This window comes from Mastomys coucha, unplaced genomic scaffold (assembly GCF_008632895.1).
Source record: "Mastomys coucha isolate ucsf_1 unplaced genomic scaffold, UCSF_Mcou_1 pScaffold9, whole genome shotgun sequence".
Lineage (NCBI taxonomy): Eukaryota > Metazoa > Chordata > Mammalia > Rodentia > Muridae > Mastomys > Mastomys coucha.
The window spans coordinates 90,388,040-90,405,242 of record NW_022196915.1 but is presented as its reverse complement, the minus strand read 5'-3'; the positions used below and the strand labels follow the sequence as shown (position 1 = coordinate 90,405,242).

General features: G+C 36.7%; 1 protein-coding gene and 1 pseudogene across 14 annotated transcripts in view; one reads left to right on the top strand and one right to left on the bottom strand.

Moving 5' to 3' along the window:
• The window catches only part of Rbm26 (RNA binding motif protein 26), a 71,817-nt gene that overhangs the window by 17,367 nt on the left and 37,247 nt on the right, over positions 1–17,203 (top strand). For 6 of the 14 annotated variants that reach the window (XM_031362683.1, XM_031362676.1, XM_031362682.1 and 3 more), the window contains exons 2-9: positions 903–1,021; positions 1,531–1,667; positions 6,401–6,489; positions 7,701–7,918; positions 9,132–9,392; positions 10,117–10,356; positions 10,764–10,934; positions 11,273–11,428. In XM_031362683.1, coding sequence (XP_031218543.1) covers positions 903–1,021; positions 1,531–1,667; positions 6,401–6,489; positions 7,701–7,918; positions 9,132–9,392; positions 10,117–10,356; positions 10,764–10,934; positions 11,273–11,428 — 1,391 coding nt within the window. The remainder of the gene's footprint in view (positions 1–902; positions 1,022–1,530; positions 1,668–6,400; positions 6,490–7,700; positions 7,919–9,131; positions 9,393–10,116; positions 10,357–10,763; positions 10,935–11,272; positions 11,429–17,203) is intronic. The other 8 variants (XM_031362686.1, XM_031362680.1, XM_031362687.1 and 5 more) reach the window with 3 other exon arrangements.
• On the bottom strand, positions 2,251–5,172 carry LOC116085134 (annotated as a pseudogene).

Below are 17,203 nucleotides of genomic sequence, written 5' to 3'. Positions count from 1 at the left end.
TTTTTTTTGGATGAATATGTTTCAGATATCCCTTTCTGACCTGGCCTCTCCTTTGCTAGGGTCCTGTTATCATTTCCTCACCCAGGTTACCTTAATTATTAGGTTACACTTATGTATACGTATGGTTTATTTGTAACTATCCATGTATATAATCTCTTCCTTACTATACCTTGCTTTTTAAATGTAAAAAGTTACTTTTTCTAAGTATATTCTTTTCTGAATACCTTGTTTCCTTTCATTATGTACAGTTAATCTTAATTTTTTCAGTTCCCTTTAAATGGACATTCCTCCCTAACGCTGTGCCTTGGTTACAGAGTTGGTCTTAGTTATAGAAACTTAAGTGCTAGGAGTTTTCAACATGTGGGTTGCGACCTCTCTGGGGGTTGAAAGACCCTTTCACAGGGGTCACATATCAGATATTCTGCATATCAGATTTTTACATCAAGATTCATAACAGTAGCAAAATTACAGTTATGAAGTAGCAGTGAAAATAGTTCTATGTTTGGAGGTCATCATAGCATTAGGAACTGTATTAAAGGGGCAGGCAGCGCAGCATTCAGAAGTTTGAGGGTCAGTGTTGTAGCTATTGAGCTTTCGTCCTAGTTTTCTTGGTTATTTTCATTCTGAAGGCTGTGCTTATATATATATATATATATATACACATATATATACATATATATATATATACATACATATATATATATATATATATGTATATATATATATATATATACATACATATACATAGTGGTATTACTCTTTCCTGACAAGACTTTTATGTTGTCTCTCATTTTTCTCTCATGCCGGTGAGTTTTCTGTAGTGGGTTCACAGTTTTAGTTTCATATTTAATGTGACATTTAGGAATCTGAATGTTCACTCAGCGTTATTATTTTTTCTTTAGCTGTGATGCCGATCCATCAGCCCTAGCAAAATACGTTTTGGCTCTGGTAAAGAAAGACAAAAGTGAAAAAGAATTAAAGGCGTTATGTATTGATCAGCTCGACGTATTTCTCCAGAAAGGTAATACCTTTAGTTTTAAAATATTATTTGAGTAAGTTGTTAATGTACAGACTATTAAAAAAAATTAAAGCTCTAGTTGTAACAAAGTTGGATACACATATTCCTAATTATATCGCTTGCTTCCTCAATATGTTTTGTGCTCATTTTGTTACAAAGTGACTGGCTAATTAAGACAGTGCTAAATAAACTTCTTAGAATGTTGTATAGGACATGTTTTGAACTTTTGTTTGTTGTACTTTCCCCACATTTAGATAACGGCTAGTATTTGTCTGTATAGTGCATGTGCTATTATTATTCATCCCAGAGTAGTCTTGGATGGAAGCAGCTGGCTGCCAGGCTTTTGTTATTCTCCTCTTGAAACTGAATGAATGATTATTATAGAACTTGTACATTCTATGCTGCTTGGCAAGCTATTGGTCAGGATGCTAAGAAGCTTGATGGGTAGAATTGGGGCATTAAGATCTTAGTAAATATCTCTTGATCTGTGAATCTTTTGTTTTTATTTTTAGAGACACAAATATTTGTTGAAAAACTTTTTGATGCTGTGAATACAAAGAGTTACCTGCCTCCTCCTGAGCAGCCATCGTCAGGAAGCCTGAAGGGAGACTTTCTTCAGCACCAAGAAAAAGATATAAAAAAAGAAGAGGTGAGAATTTGTTGCACTGTGTTGGTTCCTTAATTTCCCAGAAGAAATAATCAGTTCGGTTTTCTTTTCTGAATTTTTCTATTAGGTGTCCTAAATAACTGTTCCTAAATTCAGGGACTTTTCTAGGAGTACTTACTGAACCTAGAATTTAGTTAAAATCATGGCTATGATTTAATAATGCAAAAGAATTAAAAGTTAACAAAGAAAAATGGCTTAAGAGAGGAAATCTGGTAGAAAACAAGCGCAGATGTCTCGATTCAGTGTGGTCACATGGAATGTGCTTAATTGCCCTGAAATGAGTTGTAACAGCAATGTGTATTGTTTTGTTTTGTTTTTTGTTTTTTGTTTTTTCGAGACAGGGTTTCTCTGTGTGTAGCCCTGGCTGTCCTGGAACTCACTCTGTAGACCAGGCTGGCCTCGAACTCAGAAATCCGCCTGCCTCTGCCTCCCAAGTGCTGGGATCATAGGTGTGCACCACCACTGCCCGGCAGCAATGTGTATTTTAAGGAAGAAGTCAGAGACTTGGTTGCTGGGGGCCAGCCCTGGCAGTTGTTGCTGTTCTTTTTTTTTTTTTTTTTTTTTTTTTTTTTTTTTTTTTTTTTTTTAGTAAGCAGTGTTTTTATTCCTTAAATTTTAAGCTGCCTTTTGTCAGAAGCTTTTAAAAAGAAAAGTGAATTAGGTCCACTTTGATGTCCACAGATTTCTTTTTATGAAAGTTGTATAATGCTAGTAGGTCATATCGAAGCTCTGCAATAATTTCTATCTTGACTTTCCATTAGAATATGTTCTCTAGTTGAGGACTTATGTAAAGAATACACTGCTGTTCTTGCTATTCCCAAAGCAGTCTTCAGAAAAGCCATATCTGTCCCTTTATTATTTTTGGTCCCAAAGGGAGGATTCATAATTACTGTATCAAATAACTTGGACATTCTGTTAGATAATGAGTACACATCACACTGAATCATATCAACATTTGTTAACTCAAACTCTTCCACATTCTTATTAAATATTTCCAGTGCATCTTCATCCAACACACAACCAAATCCAACACACAACCCTGCTCCCAACATCGGAGCTCCGATGTTAAGTAATCCACAACCACATCCTAGATCTGCAACTGCTTTATTTTTAGTGTCATCATATGTATTATGGATTGTATAAAGCATGCATGCTGCAATGTGCGGCCTGGTGGGATACTGTTCTAGAAGCAACTTGGGCTTTTCGAATCCATCTACTTCTTACAGGCGACTTCTTTAATGTTGCTGTATAATAATAAAAAGTTTACTTATCTAAAGTCTTAAGTCACTTTGCTTTAATAGCTGACCTGTCTCTGAGGCAAGAAACTGTTGAGCATTTCATCTTAAAACAGCATGGGATTAAATAAAGGAGAATCAAGGTCTTTAAGAAAAAAGGGGATGAGGGCTTTCTGTCTTTGTCCTCAGCACTTATACCTCTTTCAGAATACATGATCACATAGTGAAAAGTTCACCACAAGTTTATACATAAATTCAAACCATAAATCGAGTAAGAAGAATGTTTACATGCATATCCAATAAAAAAGATTATTTCATTCTTTTTATGGGTGTTTTGCCTGGGTGTTTATGCACCATTTGGGTGTCTAGTATACACATGTTAAAAGAGAGTCTCAGATTGCCTGAACTTTGGATGTGAGCCATCATGTAGGTGCTGGGAATTGAACCCAAGACCTCTGGAAGAGCAGCAGTGCTCAGTTTTTATTTGGAGCAGACATCTTCTACCTAATATAAAACAGAATTCCAGACTCCCAAATAGCAAGCATTGGCATAAACCAAAATGTTAGACAGGTTCAGTGAGCTGATCTTACTGGAGATGGGGATGCTATAGCTACCAAGGGGTCAGAAGGTAGCTGAGGACCAGTCCTGTAGGTAGGCACCTCCAAGGCTTGCATTTTAACTGTTTCTTATGCTGCCTGTGGACAGTTAATTATTTTTATCTGTCTGTTATATATCAGACAATATTTTTAAGGAAGTCCAACACAGGGATGTTCACAGTGTAGTAGACCATACTTAAGAATGTTTGGAAGTTTTTAATTGTATCTTATAATCTGTATTTACATTTGCTTAATAACATTAATGATTCAGATTTTTCTCAGTTTGTTAAAAATCAAGGTAACTGAGGACAGTTGTGCCCATGAAGACAACTGCTGGCCTTCACACTATAGTATTTCTTTTCCAGATAGTTTTAGTTTAAATGAATCTTGGTTTTGATATTCTTTAGACAGGACTGTGTATTCTAGCTTGATTGGAACTTGAAGTGTAGACTAGGGTGGCCTCTAACTTCTGATAAGTTTTTGGCTCTGCCTCCTCATTCAGGTGTGTGTCACCAACACCTGACCCAGCCCATCCTTTTACAAATTTTAAAGGCCATTCATGCTTGTTTGTCTGTGTGAGAATTTGCACGTGAGTATTCAGGAACAGATCTCTTGAAATTATAGGTGGTCCTGAGCTGCCTGACATGGTGCTGGAACCAGGCTCAGCTCCTCTACAAGACCAGTGTATGCCCTTAACCACTGAACCACCTCTTTACCCCTCCATACCAATCTTTACTAGAACTTTTGCTTCTGCATATCCATTCCATGATTTTGAAAATATTAATTTAAAAGTTTTATATAGCTGTGAAAGGGAAATGTTATAGGATTATAGTGAGGAACAAGTGAAATGTATATATAACAATTGGTATACTGTTTGGCACATGGCATGTTGTTAGTAAATGATAGTACTATTGGAGAAGTGGATCTGACTCTTGATTTTTCTCCTTCCTCCTCGTCTGTTCTCAGAGTATTTAAGCAATACAGCTTATTGTATAATGTGTAATACACATTATTGTTTAATAATTATCAAAATCATTTTTTATCTCTATCTGAATGTGTGTATATATTTTTATACACATGCTTACACAGTATCCACTTCGGTTTTATCTTCAGGAGAAGATCATAAATATACTTGTATAACTTTTGTATAGAAATGATGTAAGGACACCATTGTACTGATCATTACTTTGCCCATGTGGAGGAGACATAAGACGATTAAAACTTTGCCTACTGGTAGAAGTTTGGGTTGCTTGCAGTTAATTTTATGTGTGCATTTACTAAAATTAATGTTTATAAATATCTACATACACAGATACATATGGAAAGAGTACATATGTGAGGGCGTGGTCAACCAGCACATGAGGTGACATCCTATGTCAGCTTCTGGAATATCTAAAAGTATAGGCATGTCACTGTATTTAGCTTTCAATTATATTTTAATTCTCAAAACTCTTGAGTCAACTCTGGACCCTGTCCCAGTACATGGTAATGATCACAAAGGCTTAGTATCCTGTCTCTTGCTAAGGTAATCCTTTATTATACTTTTTTGACAACTTGTGGAAGGTTTTTGTAATGAGCTTTTAGAATTATCAAAATGTCACCCAGCATGTAAGTACTAAAAGTTTCAATCTGGGCATGTATTATGGACTGTTGCATGTCGGGGGAAATGTACCAGGAGATCTAAGGCTTGTGATACCAGCCCTTAAAGCTGAGGTAGAAGGGCTTTGTTTGTTTGTTTGTGTTTGGTTTTTTTTTTTGTTTTTTTTCGAGAGGGTTTCTCTGTGTAGCCCTGGCTGTCCTGGAACTCACTCTGTAGACCGGACTGGCCTCGAACTCAAAAATCCGCCTGCCTCTGCCTCCCAAGTGCTGGGATTAAAGGCATGCGCCACCACTGCCCGGCAAGAAAGTTTTTAAGTTTCAGACTGTTCAGGCCAGCCCTGAAACTTAAGTCCTAAGTTCTAAATAAAACTGCATCAGATAGATTTTATCAGTACTAGGTTTTTCTATGGACTGACAAGAGAATTTGAAGTGGGTATGAAGAGAAAAACAATTGATGGGGAGAGGGATTGTACAAATTGTTGAAAGAAGTATTTTTCCAAGTTAGGATTTTCATAGGTTTCTATTTCATTGATTCATATGGTGTTTATTTCACATCTGTGGGTGTTTTTTTGTAGATTCTGGAAGGAAGGCTGACATAAACTTGGATATGTGTACTTACAGATTCAGAGTTTCTTTTAAATATACAATCTTCAAAGCCTTGGCATATTTACAGAATCTGCTAACAATATCTTGAATTTGTTTAACTCGTAAATTATTTCTAAAGACATATTAATGTCCTATGGAATCAGTATTGTGGAACACATGTGGATAGTGTAACAATGACTAAAGGCATATTCTTGTAGTTGCTTTCTAGTAACTATAAAACATGAATAGAGGCCTCTAGGAAATAGTATGTAGCTGACATGATGTTCTATTTTTTTCTTGAACTGTTTGATTTTGTATATTTTTTTTGTATATTTTTTTAATTACTTGATTAGTACTAATATGTTTTCTGTTCTATGATGTGAGATCAAATCCAGAAAACTGTGAATATATATTAGACTTTTGAAATAAGGAGTAAAATTGTTTTTTTATATGTAAAGACAAAGACATTTACTTAAAATATCTTCTTGTCACCATTATCTAAAGTAAGGATTTATGACTTTATTATTCAGTTTAAGTTCACCAGTTACAGGTATAGGGTTGTATTTGGCAGTGAAATTAGTTTTGCTTAAATATTTGATGATAATTTTGTGTCTTATAAGCTAAGCTTAATATTAACTGAAATAGTAACATAACAGAATTACTACTGGTAAAGTTGTCTAATTTTTTTCTTTAATATCAGCTCACCAAGGAGGAAGAGCGAGAGAAGAAGTTTTCCAGAAGGTTGAACCACAGTCCTCCCCAGTCAAGCTCGCGATACAGAGACAATAGGTGATTTGTTGACACATTCTTAAAGATGTTAGGTTTTATTGTTTAGACTGACTGTATTTTCCAAAGTAACAAGTAATATTTACATTTGCTTTGTCCTTTTGGATTTTGGGGTTGGGTGTGAGGAGACAGGACCTTGCCAGTTAAGCAGCATACAACTTGTGGCCATTCCTGCCTCTGCCTGATTCCTGAGTGCTAGGATCACATTGCAGGTACACCCTCCATCGTTATACCCAGGTCTGCTACTCTTTTATTGGTCTAGGGAAGTAGAGCTAGGTCCTTTGTACTGAGAACATCCAGTTCTGATGTCTGTGCTGGGAGTGATAGTTTTAGAACAATGCTCTTCACATTAATCGTTGTTGTCACTCTTTCCCTAACTTCAGATACAGTGCCTCTTAGTGGGAAATTGTATTTTGGGCTTTTCTTTTTTATAACTTATCAAGATACATCTGTTACATCACAGAAGATGACATGTACATTTATTATCAAAGTATTGGAGATATAAAGTGTTACCACTTCAAATAATGACTCTAGGGAAAGATGAATGTCCATATTCAAGTCCAAAAAGGGTAATAAAATTCTAGTAAATTAGATTATAGTAAATATATGTACATGTTAAATGCAGTATATGATAACAAGTAACAAGTATATAATAATAATAAAAATAGGGCTAGGTATGGTGGTAACCGTTTTTAATCCCAGCACTTAGGAGGCAGAGGCAGTGGATCTCTGGGTTAAAGGCCAGCCTTGGCTATACAGTAAGACTCTGTCTCAAATAATAACAATAAAATAATAAACATGTTAACAACAAGGCAAATGTTAGGCCTTTTTTTTTTTTCTTTTTGAATTTTTGTTGTTGTTTTTGAGGGGCTTGAAGTTTCCCTTTAGTATGAGTGAATTATTTTTCCCCATTTTGCTTTCAAAGTGTTCAGAGTATGATCCAGGTGATTGAATGTATAGATATAAGATGTATGTAGATGTCTATATGTGTAGATATATAGTTGTATAGATATTGTACATGAGACCTGAGAATTAAGAGATAACTTTGATTTTCTTTTTAAAAGCTTTTAGAGTAAGTATAAGTAAACTTAGAGGTTTTGGGTTTTGGAGTAGCCTTGTTCTTATTATGATAGTAACATGACTTACATATTTGGGGGGCTTTTACACTTACTTCAGCATTATTCACATAAATGTTCATATGATATATTTTCTAGAAGCCGTGATGAGAGGAAAAAAGATGATCGTTCTCGAAAAAGAGATTATGATCGAAACCCTCCTCGAAGAGATTCATACAGAGACCGGTATAACAGAAGGCGAGGGAGAAGTCGCAGTTACAGCAGGAGTCGAAGTCGAAGCTGGAGTAAAGAGAGGCTTCGTGACAGGGATAGAGATAGAAGCAGAACGAGGAGCAGGAGCAGGACGCGAAGCAGGGGTTGGTCATCCACTCATTTGTGATTGGGTTTGAGGTCTTTACTGGGGAAACCTTCTGTGCTGCTTGATGTATTGTCTTATTATGTTTATTATTTTTGAGAATGCCTTTTTTTCTTCCTTTAGCAGACAGGTTCTCAGTGTGTAGCCTGCTGTCCTAGAACTAGCCATATACACCATGACATACCTCAGACATCCAGAGATGGGCACATTTTTGCCTGAGTACTGGGATTAAAGGCATGGTCCTCTGGCTTCTGTGAATGCTTCCTCTTAAAGATTTTATTTATTTATTTATCTGTTTATTTATTTATTTATTTTTGGTTTTTTGAGACAGAGTTTCTCTGTATAGCTGTGGCTGTCCTGGAACCCACTCTGTAGACCAGGCTGGCCTCGAACTTAGAAATCCTCCTGCCTCTGCCTCCCAAGTGCTGGGATTAAAGGTGTGCATCACCACCGCCCGGCTGATTTTATTTATTTTCAAGACATGGTCTCACTATGTAGCTCTGGTTGTCCTGGAATTCACTACATAGACGAAGTAATATGTGCATCTAGCTCACCATCCACTGTAGCACAGCCAGCATAACATAGGCCATACTATTGAAGTAACTAACACTCCCCACCCCTGCAGCAATCAGTAACAGTGGGGCGGGCCTTCTCCTGAGTCCTCTCTCTATGCTGGATTCTTGTGACTGGCTTGATTTGCAGGCAGCCACATTGGCCGCGAGTTTTATGAATGCAATGGGCTTATCCAGAAGACAGTTTTCATTAGGCTTCCCTTATTTTGGTTCTTAATATTATCTCCTTGAATTTTGACTTTTACAATCTTTCTGCTTCCTCTTCCAACGTTCTTTTTTTGTGTGTGTGTGTGTTTTGAGACAGGGTTTCTCTGTGTAGCCCTGGCTGTCCTGGAACTCATTCTGTATTCCAGGCTGGCCTTGAACTCAGAAATCCACCTGCCTCTGCCTCCCAAGTGCAGGGATTAAAGGCATGTGCCACCACTGCCTGGCTCTTCCAATGTTCTTGACTCTTTTGGAGCACAGCTGTGATATAACTGTCCCAGGGAGGACCGAGCACTTCACAGTCACTTATTTTCCCTACTTTGATCAGTGAGCTATGAGGTAGCTTTTAAAAGGAGAATGTTTGTGCAAAGTTTGTACTGTTTTTTTTTTTTTTTCTTTTAAGAAATAGTTTTACAAGTTATTTATGTTTTATTGCAGAAAGGGACCTGGTGAAACCTAAATATGACCTGGATAGAACAGATCCGTTAGAAAATAATTATACACCAGTCTCTTCAGTATCTAATATTTCATCTGGCCACTATCCTGTACCTACATTGAGCAGCACCATTACCGTAATTGCTCCTACTCATCATGGTAATAATACTACCGAAAGCTGGTCTGAGTTTCATGAAGACCAGGTGGATCACAACTCATATGTAAGGCCACCAATGCCAAAGAAACGGTGCAGAGATTATGATGGTAAGTCATCTAACTGTTTTATGATGTATTATCTTGTAATTTTGCCTAATTTATTTTGTATGTATGTATTTTGTATAAGTTTCATCCTAAAGTATTTGTTTAGATTGTGTAATTATTCATAAGGAGTTTGCCTATGATATTGAAAAGGAGAGATTCCTTTGTGAATTCCATAATATCACAAATATCCACTGCTGTTAACAATTTAGATTGCGTTTATAGTATTGTTGTTGGAGCAAAAGAGTCAATACCCTCTGAGTTTCTTTTCAAAGAATGATTAAATTGTTCTTTAGAAATCAGTGATTATTGAAATATATTTAGGACTCATGTATGATTTTTTTCAAAGATAATCAAAGATGTTTAAGGATTTACTATAAAAGATTATGTTTAATACTGAAATCATAGTTGTAGTATGGTTTTACTGTTAAACGAGATGGTTAAGTTATTGGTGTAGTATATAATGAGGTATATTAGCCAAAAGTTTTATATATTTGTTATTTTATTTACTGAGTATACATATTTCAATTTTATTTTTTATTGTATATATTAAGAATATTAGTTGATAATAGCTTATATTATTAATAATGAAGAGACCTCTTATAAAAATGTAAATTATAATTTTGTCCAATACTAAAAATAATCTTATTTTTGATATCATTTGTTAGCTCAGAGATAGTTTATATTTCCAGACCCTTTTGCATTTATTTCTAATTATATTTACTTACAGAAAAGGGGTTTTGTATGAGAGGAGACATGTGTCCTTTTGATCATGGAAGTGACCCAGTGGTTGTAGAAGATGTGAATTTGCCAGGCATGCTGCCTTTCCCAGCACAGCCGCCTGTTGTTGAAGGACCTCCTCCTCCTGGGCTGCCTCCACCTCCTCCAATTCTCACACCTCCACCTGTGAATCTTAGACCCCCTGTGCCGCCTCCAGGTCCTTTACCACCCAGCCTGCCACCGGTCACAGGTAAGATAGATTTGCTTCCTACTATTCATTATTTGTTCACCTGTAGTCTTTTGTGAAATTAATAACTTCATGCTTGTCTTTTTAAACAACTTGTAAAGTAGGCATACATGCCTGGTAAAAACCAAGTGTACTCCTATTTGCAATATCATGCATGACATAGCCTTTAGTAAACTAGTTACTGTGCTTTGTAAAAGCCTGTGAATTATATACATTATGATAATAATTCCCCTGCCTTTAGTCCTTCATACTTTCCATCAATCCTGATTTGTAATAGATTTAAAAGAATATTTACCATAAAAATGCTAACTTACTTGTTAAGAGCTTGCTCTTTGTAGAAAGCATTTTAGCTTGATAAAAGAATATCAGGTTTGAATGTATAATAATTTATTTTGTTTGTTTGCTTTCAGATGATATTTCTTATTCTTTGGTTTTGACAGGACCACCTCCTCCACTTCCTCCTTTGCAGCCATCTGGCATGGATGCGCCACCTAACTCTGCGACCGGCTCTGTCCCTACTGTAGTAACAACTGGCATTCATCACCAACCTCCTCCTGCTCCACCCTCTCTTTTTACTGCAGGTGCAGTTTTGGCCCCCTCTACATTTCATAAATTTTAGAGCAAAGCTTTAAAATACCTAGTGAGTTAAAAATAAGGAACAAAATTTCTCACTAAAATTACACAGTGAAAGGTGGACTTGATGAATTAATACTAAATCGCCCAATTATGAGGATATTTTAGAAGACTTCTATTGGTTTTGTTTTTTGTTTGTTTGCTTTGTTTTCTTTTTATAGAACTACTATATATTTAAAACACAGTAGTTGTATATTGTTCATTAATGAATTATATTGCTTACTTTTTCTATTATCAATGTATAAAAGTCACCAAATGGTTCTTTATAATTGTTGTTTAATTACAGTTTTTGTGTTACCAGATACATATGATACAGATGGCTACAATCCTGAAGCCCCAAGCATAACAAGCACTTCCAGACCTATGTACAGGCACAGAGTCCATGCTCAGAGGCCTAACCTGATCGGACTAACGTCAGGGGACATGGATTTACCACCCAGAGGTATCAATCCTTTCTTAGTTTCACAAAAGCAGGATGGGATATAGTTTAGAAGTAGAATGTTTGCTTATTATGCACAAAGCCCCAGGTTGATCTCTATCAAATAAACAAACAAACAAAGAAAAAAGGAGGAAAGCATTAAGAAAGGATGATGATCTTGTTCACTTGATCATGTAGTCTGTCATGAGTACCATACTTATGAAATTCTCTGATAATTATGTATTATCAAGTAGATAATACATAACTTAGATAACTTGTTTGTTTCTTATGTTTTATTTGTGATCTTACTAGTTAACCTAAAATTGGTAATTAACCTGTGGTTCATGATCCCTTTGGCAAACCCCTATCTTCAGAAATATTCATTACAATTCATAACAAAAAAAACCCTACAGTTATGTGGTAACAACACAATAATTTTAAATGGTTAGATATCATCACAACATAGGAAAATGTATTAAAGGGACACAGCATTAGGAAGATTGAGAATCACTGATGAGAGTAATGATAATAATATTCTTAAAGCCTGCCCTAGCTTGGATAATGAACTTACCTAAACCTCAAGCTCTGTGTGCAACTTTTTGTATTCTTGAGATCCTAAAATTTGACACATATATTTTTTTTAAGTAAAATGAAGTAGGGGCTTGTAATTGACTCCTCTTTGAAATTCTAGGAGAGACAGACTTTTTAATCTAAATTGTTAAAATGTAAAGTTTAGATTTGAGCAGAAGTTCTTTACTATCATCAAACTTTGGCTAGAGTTCCTACCAGTTTGATACAGTATAGCAGTTGCAGGTACAGATTTTGATGTAAAGAGATGGAAGATTGTTAGATAAAATATTATGGAGGCAGAACTAGGTCTTTTATTTTTAATCATGCCATTCAAAACTATCTTGCATCCCAATTTTCCCCTGCTGTCTTTAGAGAGACTAGAAACATCAAGATTCTTTAGTTGTATATAAATGTCCAATTTAAATAACAGTTCCCATTGTGGATTACTAAATTTAGGATTACTTAAAATTTGAGGTTTTATTGTTATCTATTGGAATCTGTCAGATTCTGAATGTCTTCCTTATATATTTGAAAAGCATGTTGTAGCAGGGTGTGAAAAACATTCTAATTCAAATTTATACCCTCTTTGAGGTATCACAGAATCTCTTCATATGCATTCTTTTCAGTAGACTTTTAAATTCTCCCTAAGGTAATTTAATAATTATCATCAGTAGTAGCAGGAAAAGCAGCTTTCTTTGGTACTTTGTTCTGTATGTGTGACCTATACATTGCCTATAATAGAAAAGCAGCTCCGTAAGATGATAGCTGTTGGTAATGTTTATTAATTCTCTGAATTGCTCTCCCATTCTGGTTAGTTTACAAACACCTTATTTCTTTGAGTCACTTTCGCACTTAGAAAAAAAATACATATTTTTAATTATGTGTTTTTTCTGTGTGTGGGTGAGTGTGTATGTGAATGGAGGTGCCCAAGCCGTCAACCAGAGGCTATCAGATCCTCTAGTACTAGAGTTCATGGGAGGTGTGGGTGTGAGCTGTCTGATGGAGTACTGGGTACTGAACTCTGGTAACAAGGAGTACCCCCAACTTAACAACTGAGATACCCCAATTTTTTTTAAAAAGTCTTATCAGTATTCCCTACTTTTACTAGTAACTCTTACTTCATTCATGCTTTGCTTTTTTGGATTGGCATAAATGAATTCTGCTACTGTATAATCATATTTCTAAACCCAGTCCAGTATCAGACTGATTTCTAGTTATGATTGAGCGGAGATCACATCTTTTGTATGTAAATTTTGTCACAGCCATTTGCATTTTGCATTATGGCAATTTCAGGTCCTTGTGAATGTTGCCAGCAGTGCTGCCTATACAGAGATAAAATGTATACTTACTTAGAAATATGAATTCCTTTTTAATACCATTTAGATACATTGTGTATATTTTTGTTGATACTTTAGACATACATTTCACCTAATAACTTTGTTTTTAATTTGTTAGCTGATTTAGGAATCTACTTAAATGGTGAATGCTGTGTCTCTCTTCAGTCTTCTTTTCATCCTGTATGTTCTTATCAGTCTCCTTTTTAGGTTTCAAATTCTTGTTCTAGATTATGACAGATGCATAAAAGCTACAGTGTAAATTACCTAATTATTATACACTTCTGGTATCCTGAACATGGCATTAGTTTATCATAGGATATTATTTGATAATTAGATAAAGTGTTTCATATGTTAAATCTTAGTATGGCACAATCATTAAATAAAAGCATTTTAGATCCTTTCCATTTAGACTATGGAATTCTAATAAATGGACTTTTTGCCCTCACAATTCTTGGTTTTTTGTTTTTGTTTTTTTAAATTTTTAATTGACTTTTTTTGTGTGAATTTCACACCGTGCATCCCAACACCACTCATCTTCTCATCTTTCATATTTGCTCTTGCAACCTCCCCCCAAAATAAAATAAGAAATAAAAATAACAACAAAAAGCCCATTTCTTCATGGTAATGGGATTGAGTCGCTTTGTGTCCCACAGTATACCCTTTTGTCCACACATCTTTACTTCTAACTGTTCATTGCAGTGAGTCATTGGTCTGGTCTGAGGCTTCTGGCTCCGGTTATACTATCAATGCTAGATCCTTACCAGGTATCCTGTTGTTACTCTATGTCTTGGGGATCCTGCTGTTTTGGTTATGCAGGACTAGCCTCTGTATGCATTCCAGTAGTTCATAGATGTTGGGGTGGGCCAACTCAGAGCCCTGGATCTGGGCCTGGCTGACCTGAAGTGGTCAGCTTGCCAGCTCTCCCGAATCCACATCACCGGGGTAAGATCTTCAGTACTGCCCCTGCTAGTTCACCTAGTATGCTCCCACTCTCATGCTGCAGTGGGCAAGGTGAGCGAGGAGGTGGAGGGCATATGTCTTTTGCCCATGATACTGCCCAGCAGATGAATGGTGTGGCCAACTCTCCCAGCTCAGCAGTGTTTCTGCCACCAGTGTCAGCTCCATTCTGTTGCCTAGGTGAGGTGCAGGGCCTGCTTTCCTCTCTCTCGAGTGCTGTATCAGGTAAAGGCTGGGGTCCTCTCTGCACAGCTCTTGGACGTCAACATAAACCCAAGCCATCAACATGGACCAAGACAGGTCCCTCAGTGGCAGCATGGTCTCAGATGACATTGCAGGTTACTCACATCAGACTCTCCAGCCTTGCATCTCCAGTTCTGCCTCTCTTCATAGTACTCAAACCATTCTGCTTCTCTCTCTCTCATCTCTCCACCCCGTTGTTGTACATCACAGTGGCTCTTGCTGCAGGCTGGTTATGCAGTGGGCAGGTATTCGGAATCTTCTGCCTGCCCAGCGTGGTGGCAGGTGGTCCAGTCTGAGCCATGCTCCTGGCTGCATTGTGCCACAACTCCCATAATTCATTTTATATTTCTAAAAAAGAGTACTCGATAGATGTTTCCATAGGTAAATATAGGCAGGAGAAAGAGTTTAATAGCTTAAGGAAACTATCTAGTGCTGTCAGTTTTATTCAGAAAAACAGTATAGAAAGAACAATATTGGTGGGGAGTGGTACATGTAGCTATTAGATACATTTGCTAATTGTTCATCATGAGGCACTTTATTTTTAATACTTTTCTCAAGTAAATCTGAATGATAAATAGAGATGTAACAAATGCTGGATGAAAACACTGTGTCGGGTTTCTTAGCTTTCAGATAACAAAAGGATGTTAAAGTGGAAAAGGATAACAGAAAGCTCCGAGACTTCATAAAAGCCAGTGAGCCAAGTGTGGGCAACAGGACCACAGACACCACAGCATGTACACTGGCCATCACAAATGCCAGTGCCATCTTCTCCCACTCTTCTGCTGTAGAAGTGTAGGAACGTGTGTCAGGCAGAGAAAGGGGCTAGCTAAGCATACACAACAACTCCACTCCTGTCTCAAGAGAGACAATAGGAGTTCACAGGACAATGAGGACATTTGAAGAATTTTTAAACAAGTATAGAGCTGCTCTAGGATAGCAGCATTGGGAACTGAAGTTTATATTTCATAGACTTGACTACATGGTTCACTAAACGTGGTACTTAGAAGAAAATGATGTAAAGGCCGAAATCAAATACAAGTTTCTGTGTTGGTAATTATTAAATGATATTACCATTTGCTACAAAAAGAACAGATTGGTAGAAAAATAAGTTTAATTTTTTAAATTTAGTTGTTATATGTGTAAGTCATCTGATTAAAGTTTGAGCTCCATGAAGACAGCTGACTAGAAATTACTTATTCTATTCTTATTTGAAACCATAAATATGGAGATAAAGAATGATAGAGTGAACCACACTAAGTCCTGCATGGTCGACTAACACAGGCACAGATAGCCTTTTTTGTTTATTCTCAGTTAAACATCCCATATCTATATTCCCCAGACTCCTGAGAAGCACTGTGAAAAATGAATGAGAGTAGATAAAAGGAGGACATAGGATTTTGGAGTGAGATGAGGGAGCCACCTGATTGGAGGAGTCACATAGGTGACTGCAAACAACAAAGGCAAAGCCACAAAAGGACAGGGTTTTCTGCGAATCCAGAGCTGGTAATGTCTAAGAAGAGAAGTGATAAACAGCAGTGAATGTCTCTGGAGGCTAGTTACAAACTGAGGAGGAGGACTGGACGGGTGACCGAGAGGTAAAAGCACAAAAGGGTCTTGCAGAAGACAGGCTTGAGATTCCAAACCCAGCAACCACATGGGAGCTCACATTCAATACCTCCTTCAGGCACCAGGCATATACATGGCACACATATATGCAGGCAAAGTATACATACACATAAATACATAAAAATTCCTTGCTGGGCAGTGGTGGCACATGCCTTTAATCCCAGCACTTGGGAGGCAGGTGGATTTCTGAGTTCGAGGCCAGCCTGGTCTACAGAGTGAGTTCCAGGGCTATACAGAGAAACCCTGTCTTTAAAAAAACAAAACAAAACAACAACAACAAATCCCTGAATATTCATAGGTTTAAGTATCAAATAGTTTCCTCAATTACTTATTTTCTCCCATGAACCAGTTAAGTGTAATGGGGGCAGCTGCCAGTTTTCAGAGAATAAATGGATGAATGGGTGTGGTAAATCAAAAGTAGATATCTCTTAGGAACTTGCTGTGGGATATGTAGAGAGAAAATGGAGTCATGAAAGGAGAAACTTTCTGAGGTTTCCTTTGTAAATATGGAGTAATGTGAGCTGTAACATTACCATGGACCAGCCCAGCCAGGTATGAGAGTCCCTGGGATGTAGGTTCTCAGGGTCAGGTAGGTAAGGATTTGGTGGTGACAAACAGAAACAAACACAGAGGCAGTTTGAATCTGAGTGTATTTTGCAGCTCTCAAGCAGGGGATTTTATACATTAAAACCTAAACATTATATCTCTTAGAAACTATCCAGTGAATTAATCACAAACACCAACAAAAATCATTTGGCATAGCAAAGCACAAAAATATCTCTTAGAAACTGTATCCAATAAAACAATTGCAAACAGAACAGGTAACATCATTATTAATATAAGTCAAAATATAACAATTTTAAAAGGATGAATTCGTGGGGCAGTCGTCCAAGGCTATTGACATATTTCCAGGAGCAGGTTAATAATTCTTTATGGTCAATGGTCAATGAATGCTCTCAACTGTTGAGCTAACTCTTCAGCCCCGTATGGTCAATTATTATTTAATATCTAATGCCTGATTTTTTTTATAAATCTTCAGCGCATAAATTTAAACTATTATAATTCT